Raw genomic sequence first — 15178 nt, forward strand, 5'->3', positions numbered from 1 at the left:
ATTGAGGTACTTCACCAGGTAGACCAAGAGGAGAAATACAGGTGTGTATACACACACTCATTTTAGTCTACCACACACTAATGGCCAATTTTTCTCTACCTTATGGCACACTGACAGCACAGTGTGCTATCACATGCTCCATCCCCCATTATCACAGCCAAAGACTGAACTTCCCTTGAGCTCGGTGTCTCTATTCTTCCAAGTACAGTGCCTAACAAAGTTAGTTAAGCTTTTTAAAGTGCCGAAGTTAAAAAGTATAAAACTGACAACTGAGGCTGAAACCAAAGAAACAATTAGGGGAAAGACGCACTTTTTCTGTCGCCTATTTTTCACTCACAACTTGTGCAAGAAAAACCTATACCACACTGCTCCTTCCTGCCTGCATACAACTAACACATTCCCAAAGGTGTCAGCAGCAGCACAAGTCTCTATAGATCCCAGCCACAAATGCCACTACCTCAGAGAACACACTACAGAGCAGAAAGACTGATCCCCAGAAGAATCATCTTTTGCAACAGAACAAAACACAGGGAAATCACAATAGATAGAGAAGTGGCAAAGGAGATGTGAAACCAGCAGCAGAAAAGAAAAACAGATGGAAGCTATGAAGCAGAATAGAAGAGTACAGTTTCTGCCTTCAAGATTGCACAAAAGAGAAAAGAGGAGAGAAAAACCCCAGGGAGATGGCCTGGGTTATGAATTGATTAAAAAGCTTTCTCACTCCAAGGTTGTGATCTAAAATATATAAGCAAGCCTCAAGAAGCTTTAATCTTCATTGCCTCTTTTTCTACTCCTTGAAAAACCCCAAAAATAAACAAACAAAAACCCCGTCCAAGCCAACAAACAAGCCACACCACAAAGAAGGAATTAAGAAGTTAAAGTGTACAACTGCAGGGCAAACCCGTACTACCAAAGCACCTCAAAACTAAAGAATAAAAACCAACAAATTATTATTGCCAATTATTCCTAAACCTTTCTGGGAATTGATTGTCTAGAGAAATCATACCAGCTGACTGCCCCAAAACACAAAAGGAGCAGTCTCTTCTCTTTCATTCCCAATTTTGCTTCATGTATCAGTTTTATGAAAGAAGTCAAAACACTAATTCCTTTTCATAGCACCTTTCTTGGTTGCTCTGCACACTTCAGGTAATTGCAGGCCATATTCTAGATTTGCTAGGTCTTCAGTTCAAGCATACACGGTATTTTATTTCCATCTTCTGAAAATGAGAAGTCTTGGGATTTTTGTTGGCTGTTTGTTTGTAAACAAAAAATTCCTTAAGTAAAAATACAAGGAAGCTAAAGCAACACCAAGACTTAAGCTCTGGCATTATGCACTTCAGAATGCCAGAAGTCAAGAAGAAATTAGAATTAAAAAACATACATTAGCCTTTGTAATAAGTCTAAGGTAAGTTTAAGGAAACCTTCAGATGGACCCAGCCTTGATCTTACCTGTCCTGTACCCTGTATTGTTGAGGTACACTGCAAAGGTGCGTATTTCATGCTGAGCCTGCCAGGATGGAGAGGAACAATTCTCATTGTTGGTGTAAGTGTTGTGGTTGTGGACATACTTCCCTGTCAGGACAGAGGAGCGAGATGGGCAGCACATGGGCGTTGTCACAAAGGCATTGATGAAATGAGCACCTCCATGTTCCATGATACGTCTTGTTTTATTCATCACTTGCATAGAACCTGAAAGAGGGAAAACATGTCAGAAGTATTTTCTTGTTTCAGTCACAAGAGCTCAGATGCTACATTAGAGACCTGAAGGAAGCACAAGTAGTAAGGGGACTGTTATCTCTGAGTGAACCCAAATCCAGAGAGATTACTGATCCTGCCTCAGTGAAGTTCTCCCACTGTTTCAGTAAGGACTAAATACTGAAGTCCTAAGTAAAGATTTGACTCAGGCATGTTGACACAGATCATAATGCTTCTTTCATTTCTCTCTCTCTAAGTTCAAGATTTACAACCGTAACTATCTGCAGCATCTCTACATCCTCTCTGGGGCTGCTAGTACTGTTCCAGCAGCTGAAGGTGAAAACCACTTTATACAGCAACCCTGATCAAAGCATGTGTACTCCATAAGTGTCATTTAATTTTTCGTTTCACAAGAAACCTGATACGCTACCTTTTGTGCCAGCCTTATGCAACAGGCTGAGGGTTGTAAGCACAGAATCATTTCATCTGGAAGACTATTTAGTCCAAATTACTGCTCAAAAAAGGTCTTCTGGACTTGTTGTGCAGTTAAATAGTTCTATTCCCTAATGTGAGATATTAGGAGGTATTGATTTCTCTAATTGTCACTGAACCAAAGACACCAAAAAGCTCACTAACAAGTTCACTGAGTTCTAGCTATCCACTTCATCCATTCTGGTAAAAGTCTTACTATCTACATTTTCTTAGGCTTGATTCTGCAGAATCAGATTTTTAGATGACTACTATGTTTTATATAACCAAACAAATAAGCAAGGGATTTGGATAAATTGGGGTAACACGAATAAAAGTCTTTTTGACCACAATTACTGAATGCCACATTGCTGCCAAATGTTTTTTCTGTTTATTCAAGACAAGGTTTTGGTTAAAGACTGGATCTTTACCATAGACATTCACTTACTAAATCTGGATCCATATCAGCATTCTTCCTAAACCCAGAAACACCAAGTATCAGAGAAATAAGAAATTTAGTTTCCCTCCTCTATCAGTGCCTAATAGTAAAAACTGAGCAAGGCAAAGAAAATTTTCTTGATCTAGGAAGAATTTCAATTTTCTAAAGAATTTGTCATGGTACATGTCAACAGCATGACCTTGCAAAGGAGATAAAACCTGTTCATCATCAACCCTCCCTTCTTGTTATGAGCAGAAAAAGCCAATTGACAACACGGAGAGGAAGGTATGGGCTCATGCTAGAATAGGGTTGGGGTTAACTTGCCCAAGGCTGAGTTGGATTAATAGCTCAGCTTTAATCAAAGCTGATGGTTGCATCCTACAACCATCTGGCACAAACTATGTTGTTTCTGTCAGTAATAGATTTAGGTTTGTTCTAAGCTCAGAATTTCATCATGAAATTGCAACAGTAGATTGGTTAATACAGAGCACATTAAAAAAACCAGGAGTCAAAACCTAGAGGGAAAATGGTCATAAGCCACATACAAAATCTGACTCTCTGGCACCATGAAGGAAGGTTAATTGCTATGGCAGGTCATTTTACCTAAGAACTGCCATGGCATTAGTTTGAGACCATTTTGTTGGAATGGGTATTAAATAGAAATTGAAAATCTGTGTGCATTTCTCAAGTCAGAGCACATGTCATATCACTTTGTGACAAGAACCAAGGCAGGTTATCGCACTGCCCCCTTAGAATTTGCTAAACTTCACATATCAAAAAGGAGTTTCTGAAGAAAACAATATTTTACTTTTTTGTTTCTATAATAGCTGTGGGTTAAGTGTTAGTGCTTAAAGGTATTTACAATACAGTTAACAAATATAACAGCTAATTATACATTATGTGAGCTTGAAAACTGTGGATGTTTCCTCTGTTGTCTTATGAGCTAGCCCAAGTATAAACAGGTAGTCTGAAAAAATGTTTTGCCATTGCAATATTGAAATACAATTTAACAACGCCTTTAAATGACAGAGGCATTTATGCATAAATAACAGTACATGTTAAGACTCCCCCTGGGGACAGTAAGCTTCCTTAATAAAAGAAGCTGTACTGCTGTAATGACAACATCTTATATATCAACAGTCTTAAACACAAAAACATATGATCTAATCTGCTTCTCCAGCTTGAGAACTAATACAGAGTGACAGGGCAGCGCAAGATAAAAATCCAGCATACTCTTCTGTATAGTCTTAAATAGGCCAGCTTTAAATATTTTAAACAGCATTAAATCAGTCAACTAAAGCTTATTTTCTTCCGTTTGCCTCCAATACACAGACAACCATTCTCTGGCAGATTACTTATGTGTTAATCAGCAACTGGGACCTCACCACACCACCTTTTGAGCTAGAAAACCTTCTGAGATTTCACTAGTGGATATATGACAGGAAGTCATGCTTTAAAAGTATCAATATTTAATTCAGAAGATGTTACTACCCATCTAAAACCACTGATAATAACCAAAAATCTAGCAGTTAAAAGAAATTTCAATACCATTTTAAGAAAATATTCATTGGACTACTATAAAAATATGGAAGTTCAATCAATTTGAAGTGTTAAAGTTACTCAGTGAACAAAGATAAGCAAACTTTATGTTGAAATATCACTTGAAATGTGTGCTTTCCATAACTTTCCTTCGCCTATCTTCACATTTCACCTCAGGGACGAAGCTGATCTTTTGACTAATATTAATGGAGAAAATATCAAATTATTTATGAAAAAATACTGACTTCCTATTAGTTGTGTTTTGTTGAAGGAGGTAATAATTTACATTTTATGGAGCTCCAACTGTTGAAGAACTTGTATTAAGTATCAAGTGATTTGTCTACTCTGAAGCACAACTTCAGAAGTGTTTTCCAGTAAACTAAACCCCAGAATTTTAATTGTCTCCTAAAGACTACTCTTTTTATTGTATTTGAAACTCCTTAGACACCCTTTTCACATCTTCATTTCCCTTTCTTCACCCCAAGACACCCTCACATTTAACAAAGTTCTAAAGCCCCATCTCCACACAGGATAACCAAGAAAAAATTATCTTCCATGCTACTTTTGTAGCTTTTCAGAGGAAGGTCTCAAAACATACAAATCACCTCTCAACTCAGATTTCTATAATGTGGTTGAAAAAGCTCCTAAATAATCAGATATTTCTCCAATTAGACTATGAAATGAGCTGGTTTGTTAAAGCCATAGCAGTATGGTAGGTAAACCTGATTCAACTGCAGATACTGAATCCATCACACACGGGACATCAGCATTATGCTAACTTGGATGTAGTAGGGGAAAAAAAGTCCGTTCCTAATTAATTATTCCTTGTCACTATATTCCGCTTCTTTATGTTATGTTGTCAATACAAGTATTTTGATTAGACAGTCTATCAAATATGTCTGTGTCTGTAGTTCTTGATGTTCTCATTTGTCTTCTCCCATTTGTATCCATTACAATCTACGCTCATTCTTCCTTTGATGTCCTTCAGAGATTCTGCATTTGATCTACCAGCCCTTCATCAGTATTTTCCTTCTTCCAATACAAGGCTGAGGTTTGGTTTCCAGTAAATCAATTAAGAGTAATGTGAATTAAAAAACAAAACCAAAACAACAACAACAACAAACCACACAAAAAATCAAAACAAAAATACCACCACCTCCTTTCAGGAAAGGACAACATTGTCTTTCTGGTAAGCTCCACCTGCTACTGGCACATTGCTAAATCTATCTTTAAATAAATAAAGGAAAGGCTGTTAAAGGCACTTGGGATTGTGTTGCATTCCCTTTTACCTCCAAAGTTGCTACAAGAGAACAATGAAAGCTAAAACACCAATCAGTTACAGAATATTCTTAAGAAACAGATGAAATCTTACCCACAGTTTTCTCTGCTACGCTTTCATAGCTTCCAACTTTTCCTTAGCTTTTATTTGTAATTCACATCTTGTTTTCATCTTGCTTAAATGCACTAACTACAATCACCACAAATGGCAATTTTGATTAACTTGGACAGCTCACCAGACAACAATAAAAATTAATTCAAACAAATATTGAGTCTCCCAAAGCCATTAGTGGCAAATGACAAATATCCAATCTCAGCTTCATCAAATGGATTTTCCTTAGTTAGATCCTAATTTGCATGGACACATGTCTATTATCCTTGAAATTGGAAAGCATCAAGTTATCAGGCAAGTGAAATATACTGCCCAAAGGACTTACACAATTGCATCAGAAACACAAAGGCTAGCACAAAATAGAAGGTGATACATTTTTTAGGACCATCTTCCAAGCCTGCAAGAAAATGTGCTTAGGTTTTTTGGGATATATGTTCTTGAAATTGCCTAATTTCTGATCCAAATAACCATTACAAACAAAGGTGACAACAATATCATCTGATCCTGATAATTTGAACGGCATTTAATTTGATGAGATTACTTCCATAGCAGTCTTTCTTACCACCTTAAAGAAGAATGTGACATCTATGATTCTGCAGACATACAGTAATATTGATACAAAGGAAGCATCTGTACAAAGGCTGCAACGTTGCTGTGATTCAATTCTTGACAAGATGAGTAAGTGTATGAGAAGTACAAGTTGATTAATTTTATGTTCTATTTCTTCTGTGAGGTCCGTTTTCCAAATTTTCCTATCCATACTAGAAATTGGATGCAGAAAAATTTGGTGGCAAAACTGCCCCACCAGACTACACACAGAAGAGTTCTCATTTTTCAGATGACCGAGGCTTCATACACATATGAGAGTATAATTCTAATGCAAAATTATTAATGTTAACTGGTTTGTGTTAATCACTTCTCATAACTAGAGAGAGCATTTGGTAAATAAAAGCATGTTCAGGTAACACAACAAAAGCCAAACTGTCAGTTAATTCATTATTCCAAATCATTAGGGATACCATGTGTTTAATCTTCATCTCCTTTCTTCAACAATTAACACAGAGTTCATAACAGAGTAGATCTTTTCATTCTGTGTCATTTTGCTCAGTAATCAACCACACATCTAAATGGACAACTACAAGAATAGTATGACTGTGCTAGGTAACATTTAAGTAAATAAAATGAAAATTGTATATGTAACGAAAGCCTGCAATTACACAAAAAAATTTGGATAATTACATGGTGCAATTATCAGTTATTAATTTAAACCTGTTGTTTTGGCATGCAGCTTCCCAGGTTATACTTGCAATTGCCAGAAGCAAAGCTTAGACGTTTAGATGAAGACAGACAGGCATGAACTGTATATTTCCACAGGAACAGAAGCTTTAACATTTTGGGCCTAACTTTTGCTGTCCCTGAATTGCAGGCAGATGGAAAGGATGTTCTTTATAAAGGCAGGTTTAAACATTTTCTTCCTATCATTTTTGATACTGAAAAAAAATTCTTATTTTGAATGCAAGGATCTAGCTTCAAGAAAAAGCAATGTCATACTCATTGGCCAAAATTCTCTTTATACTGGTCTCTTACCAAGTTCTACATCCTGATCATCAGTAAGAACAAGGATGATGTTTGGGCGGATGTTTCTACGGTCTCTTTGAAATCTTCCCTTCAGACGTTGATTTAACAGGAAAGTTGAACTTCCATCCAACAGTGATAAGACAGTCATCATGAATAATCCAAGGACAATACTATGCTGTGCCATGTTGTGCTGATTTAATGTTCTCTCTGAACAAGGTAGCTTAACGGCTTCTATTTCTTTTTCTTTGCAGGTCTCCTATAAGGGAGAGGGAAACAAGTATTTATCTATATTTTCACCCCTCTGCACCCATCAAGGAATAGCCAGGTTCTTTCCAAAGAAGTAAAAACCAATGTACTTGAAATAATCTTAACTCCTAAGAAAAAACTAACCAAACTCCCAAAGCAAACACTTATTTCTCTAGTGCCAGCTAGCAGCAGAAACTTGAAAAATTTAATTCATAAGCTGTTATCAATGTAGGCAACGAAATTTCGCTCCAAGCTCAGACCTGGCAGCAAGCTCAAGGATTTAGCAGGGTTTCAAAATCTTTTGCTGTCATACATATAAATAGCAATCATCCTCCTTCTTCCTTAGTGATCCGTTTACAGATGACATACATCCGTTTACATCAAAAATACAGATGTTGAGGAGAACAAAAACCCATATCTACCATAATTCTCAAACAGGACTGTAGTAAAATTTACTGAGCTAACAACATATTTGCAAAGTCAGAGAACACTCAGGCAGAGGATTTGTTATATACTGACTTATCTTACAAATTCCATTAAAGAGCAAAGCTGCCCTGATCTTGGAATTATGTTATGGTATTGTTTGAAGTCTACTACAGCTTTGATGCTAGTGCAAGATCCCTTTAGCATTTCTGTTGGCTTCCAAGATTATACACTTTTTAAAAATACCATTATTAATAATGAACACATTTGAAGGCCCATTACTGCTAATGTTCGGGAATGGATACAACAAAGTGACTTGCACTGCCTATGTGTGGAATGCAAAACAGAGCCTATGCTCCAAAAATTGACTTGATTGCAAAACAGTGCACATCTAACTGGTACTACTCCTGTTAATGATGCAATGAAAAATTCTTAGTAATTCCTACAAGAAGATTACAAGGAATGTATTAGCATGCTGAAAAATCTTTGAAATCACAGCTTTGCTCAGGCATCTTTTGATATAAAGGGATCTTCTCTTGCCTTCAGAAGTCAAAATAACAACATGAAAACATACTGAAAATATCAAGTACTAATTATTTCATCAGATCCAGCAATCAATGAGTCAGTTTTTTATGAATTCCGTACTTGCTCCCTGTCTTTTTCTGGACTGGTGCCAATGATCTTTTGTACAAGAAGGAAAAATCAATTTAAAATTACGCAAGAGAGATTCTCTGATTTTTGTAAAGCCCAGAAATGTTAGTGCAGAAAGAACATAGCACAATGTGTTTTACCCCAAGAAACATGTTGGCTATTCTACCCCTACAGAAAACAGTTTTTACTCACGCAGATTATTTCATAGCCACATTATTACTTCCTCTCTGTCAGCAATTGCTCTTTGAGATAAACTTTCTTAATCAAAGTTTTCATGCATTAGCAAAACCACTGGTCTGAAAAATTATAATCAGTTTCTATGCTCACGCAAATTGAATTTTCACATAAGTCAACAGATATATTGCTATACTAATATGGAATATTTATTAAGAGTACTTTCCAAATTTGCACACTGATAGGGTTTGGAGGAAATGAAAAATCCTCCTTCCTTAACAGTCTGTCCAGTCAGTTTCACAGGTAGGGGAAGTTACCTTTTTTCCTACAAACTAAAAATTTATTTACCTATCCCCATACTTGTTCCAATGGGCAGGGAAGGAGCTTTCAAATTTAACAGACGCACCCTTAGTATCTGCTGCTGCTACAAAATATGCCAGGCTATAGCAAAAGAAACACTGAGAAGTCAAATCAATTTTCATTCCTTGTACTAAGAATTCCATCTGCAGCAGTATAACTGGGAAGAATTATGTCAGAGTCAATGTGTTGCTGCTGTCCAGAATAGACAAAAGCAGCTTGAGAGAGAAACCTGTATCTGTTTCAACAGGGGAGTGTAGAAAGAAAGTTTGCTTAACAGGCACATACTCAGACGAGCTTTTTGAGGGACAAGGTAGAGAAATGTCTTCTGCTCTTCAGAAACTACCACATATGTACTTGTGTTAAAAAAATAAACTAACGCTATAGACGTTTTCATCACACACAAACATTTTTCTGAAGGTCTGAAAGTTCACGTGGGTTTTCTTCAGTCTATACTAGCCAACAGCTTCTCAAAATAAAAGCATTTGCTAACTTTTCTCGTAGCATTTGGAAGGCTGCCCATTCTTGCTATATCTGGTCAGAACTACCTTCACTACAGTGTTGTGCATTCAACAGTCTTTCTTACATTTTTCTCATCTTTAAAACAAATACATGGAAGTAACCTCCCGACCTCATTGCCTCTCTCCCCTTAGCTAGTCATTTCCTCACACTTTATTGCCCCTCACACACTGCATAACTAAAAAGAGAAACTGTCCCCAGCTCAGAGAGCTGCTTAGCTATCTATTAAATACTTAAGACATTTGAGGACGCACATAAACTGCTCTCCTGCAGCTATTTTATCCACACTCATATATTCGTGGTTAAAAGAATTAGAAATCTCTGAAAAATACTGTGAGTGGAAGAGAGAATTTAATGTCAGATACAACAGGCATCTTCTACCAAACCTGTTACGTCACTCCCCCACAATGAATATTGTTCAACTATTGTGATGTGTTATGTTCCATTGTTATCAGGGTAAGAACTCCTGGGAATCAACTCAAAGTGTGTAATTATGTGCAAAAGTCATACCAATAAGTAGGTAAGAAAATCAAAGCAATTTTAGAAAATAACCTATTTCTTAAAGTATGTTTTCACAGGATATACATGCCCCAACTTAATAGCATATACACAGTACAATCCAAAAGCTAGCTTTAAGTAGTTATCAGAACAGCAACACAAGAGTGTCTCTCGTGGATTGCCAGTGGCCAAATACAGATTGGTTTTTTTAACTCCTAGTCTCTGGTGAACTTCCAGGAAGAAACATAAAAAAGTTTCTATTAACAGTTCTTTTCCAATTCCTGTCAACAGGGTTAATCTGCAAATTACAGATAAAGCCAGAATAGTTCCACAGCAATGCCCCAAACTTTTAATATAGCACTTTCAATATAGCACCCTCTCCAAAATGCAATTTTGATCTGAGTGGTACAGACAGTCCACTGCTCTCTGTGCCTCTGCAAGCCATCCTCCAGTATTAAAGATGCTTAATCTGTAGTGGTTCTCATTGGAATTAGGTATGCCTCTTATTTTCTTCTAGATTACACATATGAACTTGAAAAATCTAGTCACTCATGTTTTATATTTAGGAAAGTGCTATCAGAAATTTATGAAATCTTTTTCAGATGGGGAATCTAGCTGAGTTTTCTTAAGCCAAGCAAACTTCTTAGAAGGCTGCTTTTGGGGAATTCTGGTCCTCTTACTTTCTCCTTCATGGCAACACAAAATGTTGCACTAACATACATTATAAATGTTGAAGAGATAAAGCCGGACATCCACATTCCATTTATAAAAGAAGTCAGCAAAGGGCTGTTTCCAGGTAGCTTTTAGACCAAAGAAAGACTTCTTTATAACACTGCCCTCAGTAAACAACGTCAGTTTTACAGCAGCAGAATGCACAGGGATGACTGATGTCAGTTCTCTCCTAGGTGGTATTTTTAACACGCTATTGATTAGTATTGCTTGGCCCAGATGCAGGAGGCCCCATGTGTGCAAAATTAGTAACTGACAGTAGCTTGCATAGACTGGTGCTCCCAAGCTCCCTAATGCAAGTCCCAGCACAACTGTCTACTGCATAAGCTCTGTGCAACTTCACTGAAGTCAGGTAATTCAGTTATTGCAACATAACCAAGAATAACATCAGACTCTTCCTGCAACTCTGTATCAAATAAATGTCTACTTCAAGTCTACTTCTAGAAATTACTGCTTCTAGTAATGTTTGCATTAACTGGCTTTGGGTTTTATTTGTTTTGGCTTGTTTTCCTTTTAAATAAGTATACTACAAAACACTAAGTACAGAATTGGTATGACAAGTTCAACTTGCCCAGCAGCCACCACAGAACAAGGTAACTGCATGTGATCCGCACAGTGGAACTGCACATTAAGGGAAAACTGGCTGGAGAGAAGCAACACACACCTGCACTCAATATGGCTGGAGCCAATACCAGGTGGATTATTTAAGCAGACCTAGGTGTGTAATTCATCCAGCATTTAAATTCATTTAAATACATGGTGCTGGAGACATTACCTAGCAACTGGCCCAACCAAATCCACTCTACCAGTTAAATGGATACAGCTGCGCTGCTGTTCTTTTAACTGGAGTCACTCCTTTGCATCGAGCTTCGGTTATGCTAGGTTTTCTCTCACTAAAGCTGTCAGCCATCACTTCAAACCATTATATTGTGTTTGTAAGAGATAAACACATTTTCATATGTGGATTGGAAAGAATCTTGTCTGCAATCTAACAAGGTTCCCAGGGGAAGACTGGTACCAACATTACTGCTGTAATCTAACAACATGCTGCGTTTGCTTATAGTTTTCTACTTTCTGATTTTTTTTTCCCCTCAGGCAGTCAAAAATTTATGAGAAAATACAAAAATCAAATCCCCAGTGCTAAATGTGACTCCTGAAGATTACAGTTGTGCTGATTTACAGTCACTGAATTACTATCAAGACACATTCTTCTGACTTGCGTGCCTTATGCTGGTGAACACTAGACAAAAGTGAAATATTTATCACAGAGAAGCTTGGTCATATTACAAAATCTCATTCATATTTTGTAACTTTATTTTAAATAAAACAGAATTGTAAATTAATTATAAATTTCCCTAGGACTTGATATTTTAAGAAATGTTCTAAGTACCTGAATCTACTTTCTTTCTGCCCACTGCTTGAATATTACTGTGAGAGTTTCCCAGTGACACACAAAGAATTAATTAGTCCTCTGATAGGTACAATTGCTATTTGGATCCCCCAAATACAGAATAACAAACACATTTTTGTGCACCGTATGCAACACCCAACAACAACTTGAAAGAAAAAAATAATCATTTTGCTATTTTACCTATTATCATCACACATTTTTATATAATAGATGCAGTTTTACTTTAATGGTAATTATATTAACTTGGATTAAGTACAGTAAAAACCACAGACTTATACTTCTGAAAATACTGTAAGGGAATGAGTGCAAGTGCATCAAGACAGAAAAACTAGGCAAAACTAGATACCATTACACAAATACATCCTACCAAATAAACACTTTTTTGGAGCCGTATACTGGGGGGGGGGGGGGGGGGGGCGGATCTCCATGTGTTTATACAGCTGCAAACACACAGAGGCGTTCAGATACTCTGTCCGGATCGGTCCGGTGATGTGCCAAACGTGAAGCTGAGCGCTATGGTATCCAGTTGTTTTCGGGGAACTGTTTTCCGCACAGCCTCGGCGCGGCTCCCTCAGCCCGCACCCTCGGACGCCCCTGCGGCCGCCCGGGCCCCCTCCCACTGACGAGGGGACGGCACGAACCGCCCGGCCGGTCCGCAGCCCACGGCGGCAGCCAGCGAGCGCCCACCCGCCAGGCCGGGCCGGCAGGGCCGCAGCAGGGCGGGGGAGCTCCGCAGAGCTTCCAGCACGGCTGGCGGAGGCCGGTGGGACGACATCGCCTCCAGTCCCCGCCTGCCGCTCGGGCCCCCTCGCTCAACTCCCAGCCCCACCCGATGCCAACACAACTACCTTAGACTCGCCGCCCAGCTTCCCCGCGACAGCAGCCTGGCTCTGTAGCCAGCAGCCTCACAAGCGGCACGGCCGCCCCTAGCTCGCGAGGCGGGGCGGGAGCCCCGGACCTCCCCTCTAGCACTCCCCACTTACCCGCGGAACCGGCGCTCAGCCGTGCCAGGCCAAGGCCGGTGCACCCACCGCCCGCCCGCGGAGCCCGGGGCCCGGTGGCGCGGGGAAGCGCATCCTCCGGCCGCCGTGCTGGGCAGCAGCCGAATCCCGTTTCCCAAAGAAGCGTTTAGAGGAAGCGCTCGGGCGGGTGCTGCCCCCGCCTCTTCTTCCTCCTCTCCCTTCTTCTACCCTTCCCATTTAAAAAGTTCATTTACCTCGAGGATCCTCCTCCCGAGTTTGCGCAATGCCCAGCGGCGTGTAGGGAGGAAACCTGTCCCACCAGCCGCAGGCTTGTTCAAAGACGATGGCGCAGCCCCGCACCCCCGTGCCAGGCTCCAAAGAGAAGGGGCCGACGCTGAGCTCCCGCCTGGTGCACAAAGCCTTTCTAACCGAAGGGGATAGTCCATGGCGGGCGGAGGAAGGGGAATTTAATTGCACTTCATAGTCTGTGCTCTTCTCGTCCCCTATCGCTAGCGCTTGCCGAGTGCTGCCAGCCCCACGCAGCAGCTACCCCCCCCCCGCCCAGCGCCGTGGGGCGGAGGTGACAAGACTCCAAAGGGGCTGAAGGCCTGCGTCTGCCCCGGACCCTGCCCCTGTGAGGGTGAGCCTAAAGACTTCTAAAAGGTCATGCTAACACAGACGCCGTTCCACTGGTGCAGTTGAAATTAAATGGCCCGGTATTCATTAGTAATTAAGAAAAGCTTAACAAAAAAACCACCACAAAAACAAAAACCATAAGAATGAAACGTTTTCTTCTGACATTCCCATGCTGATAGTGTCAGACATTCAGCACAGATTACCCCAGAACTTCCTGACACTTCTTATTACATCTAATATTCTTTCCAATCTATGATTTATTAGGACTTTTGCTTTAAAGCAATCATTGCCCCCAGTGACCTCATCTGGACTGGAGAAGGCTAACAGTCTTGAACTATTTTTCACTGTTGGGTCTGTTCTTGGCTATCATAGACAGATCCTAAATAAACAATTTGGGGTGTTTAAACATCTTGCTGTATGATACTGTACAGTGAAATGGCACACGCTTCCTCCAAACACAAGGATGTCACTTCTAAGTTAACAAATGTGCTCCTGAACGGACAAGAATGAGCAATAGAGGCGAAACACTGTATGCCAGTACTACAGTGTTCACACTAGGGGCTGCAACAGCACAACTGTATTGGAATAAATAAACCACTCCATAACAGGGAGTTACACTATTCATAGACCCACATGATGTGCATAAAACAGGACCTACATCTCACTAACATTGTGATAAAATTCTTTCACTGCTTTCTGAGATAACATTCAACATTTAGCTAGCAACTTTCAACTCACAATGAAACAATTCACAGGATTTTACAACACACATGTGAGCCAGGATGTCCCGATTCTGCACACTTTAGACATAAATTAGTGTCTAAAGGCAGCTGAGTCACCCAGAGTCAAACAGCTTTTCAGGCCAGGAACAGAGCAAGGAGCCCAGCATTCCTCTGCCCTAACCACAGACCAACAGTTTGCTACCTGCAACATGCAACCTCTACAAACTACCTCTAAAGGGACTGCAAGCAGTAACTACAAAGCCAAAGAAAATACTGTTTGCTATACAGTGGTTCACACTGAAGAAGAAAATTTACTCTCTCCCTGTTTCTAGAGGACTGCAAGTGGGATTTTCCATGTTAATAAACACATGACCTAATATAAAGCTACAACTTCATTAATATAAACTACAAGCATCAAAAGATACTAAGAATTGTGTTAGTGACATTAGTCTAGGAATCTAAATTTTATTTCATGTCACTGGAAAATCTGACACAATAGGTTGCTCATTTCAACGAAATTGTACATTCACCTCACAAAGAGTGCACATAATTTCCATTAATCTTAATGGGAGTTATGCAAGTGCATTAAGAGGCTAATACAGCCCCTGCTCTGAAACAACCCTGCAAAGTGGAAGGTGCTTCCTCTTCAAGAGAATGGCATTTTCATCTCATGCATTTCAAAAGAACTTGATCTGGCACAGTTACAAAATAGGATGGGTAGCTGATTTCAGCTAGTTTTCC

At 39.5% G+C, this 15178-nt stretch overlaps 3 protein-coding genes across 11 annotated transcripts in view; 2 read left to right on the forward strand and 1 right to left on the reverse strand.

Moving 5' to 3' along the window:
* The window catches only part of NCOA3 (nuclear receptor coactivator 3), a 103666-nt gene extending 95574 nt beyond the window's left edge, over positions 1–8092 (forward strand). For all 3 annotated transcript variants that reach the window (XM_054274407.1, XM_054274405.1, XM_054274406.1), the window contains one exon: positions 7361–8092. In XM_054274407.1, the coding sequence (XP_054130382.1) occupies positions 7361–7453 (93 nt within the window). In that variant the 3' untranslated portion in view covers positions 7454–8092. The remainder of the gene's footprint in view (positions 1–7360) is intronic.
* Positions 1–15178, reverse strand: part of SULF2 (sulfatase 2) — an 86521-nt gene that overhangs the window by 40869 nt on the left and 30474 nt on the right. For 3 of the 7 annotated variants that reach the window (XM_054274414.1, XM_054274410.1, XM_054274413.1), the window contains exons 2-3: positions 7119–7365; positions 1450–1689 (exon numbers count right to left, since the gene is read on the reverse strand). In XM_054274414.1, the coding sequence (XP_054130389.1) occupies positions 1450–1689; positions 7119–7293 (415 nt within the window). In that variant the 5' untranslated portion in view covers positions 7294–7365. Of the gene's footprint in view, positions 1–1449; positions 1690–7118; positions 7366–13100; positions 13264–13333; positions 13410–15178 lie in introns of those variants that run through there. The other 4 variants (XM_054274415.1, XM_054274416.1, XM_054274412.1 and 1 more) reach the window with 3 other exon arrangements.
* Positions 13423–15178, forward strand: part of LOC128936132 (skin secretory protein xP2-like) — a 199561-nt gene continuing 197805 nt past the window's right edge. Inside the window, exon 1 of the mRNA XM_054274875.1 lies at positions 13423–13526. Coding sequence (XP_054130850.1) covers positions 13423–13526 — 104 coding nt within the window. The remainder of the gene's footprint in view (positions 13527–15178) is intronic.

The sequence above is a fragment of the Melozone crissalis genome, unplaced genomic scaffold (assembly GCF_028551555.1).
Source record: "Melozone crissalis strain CALT ecotype California unplaced genomic scaffold, PUWL_Pcris_2 ptg000017l_1, whole genome shotgun sequence".
NCBI lineage: Eukaryota > Metazoa > Chordata > Aves > Passeriformes > Passerellidae > Melozone > Melozone crissalis.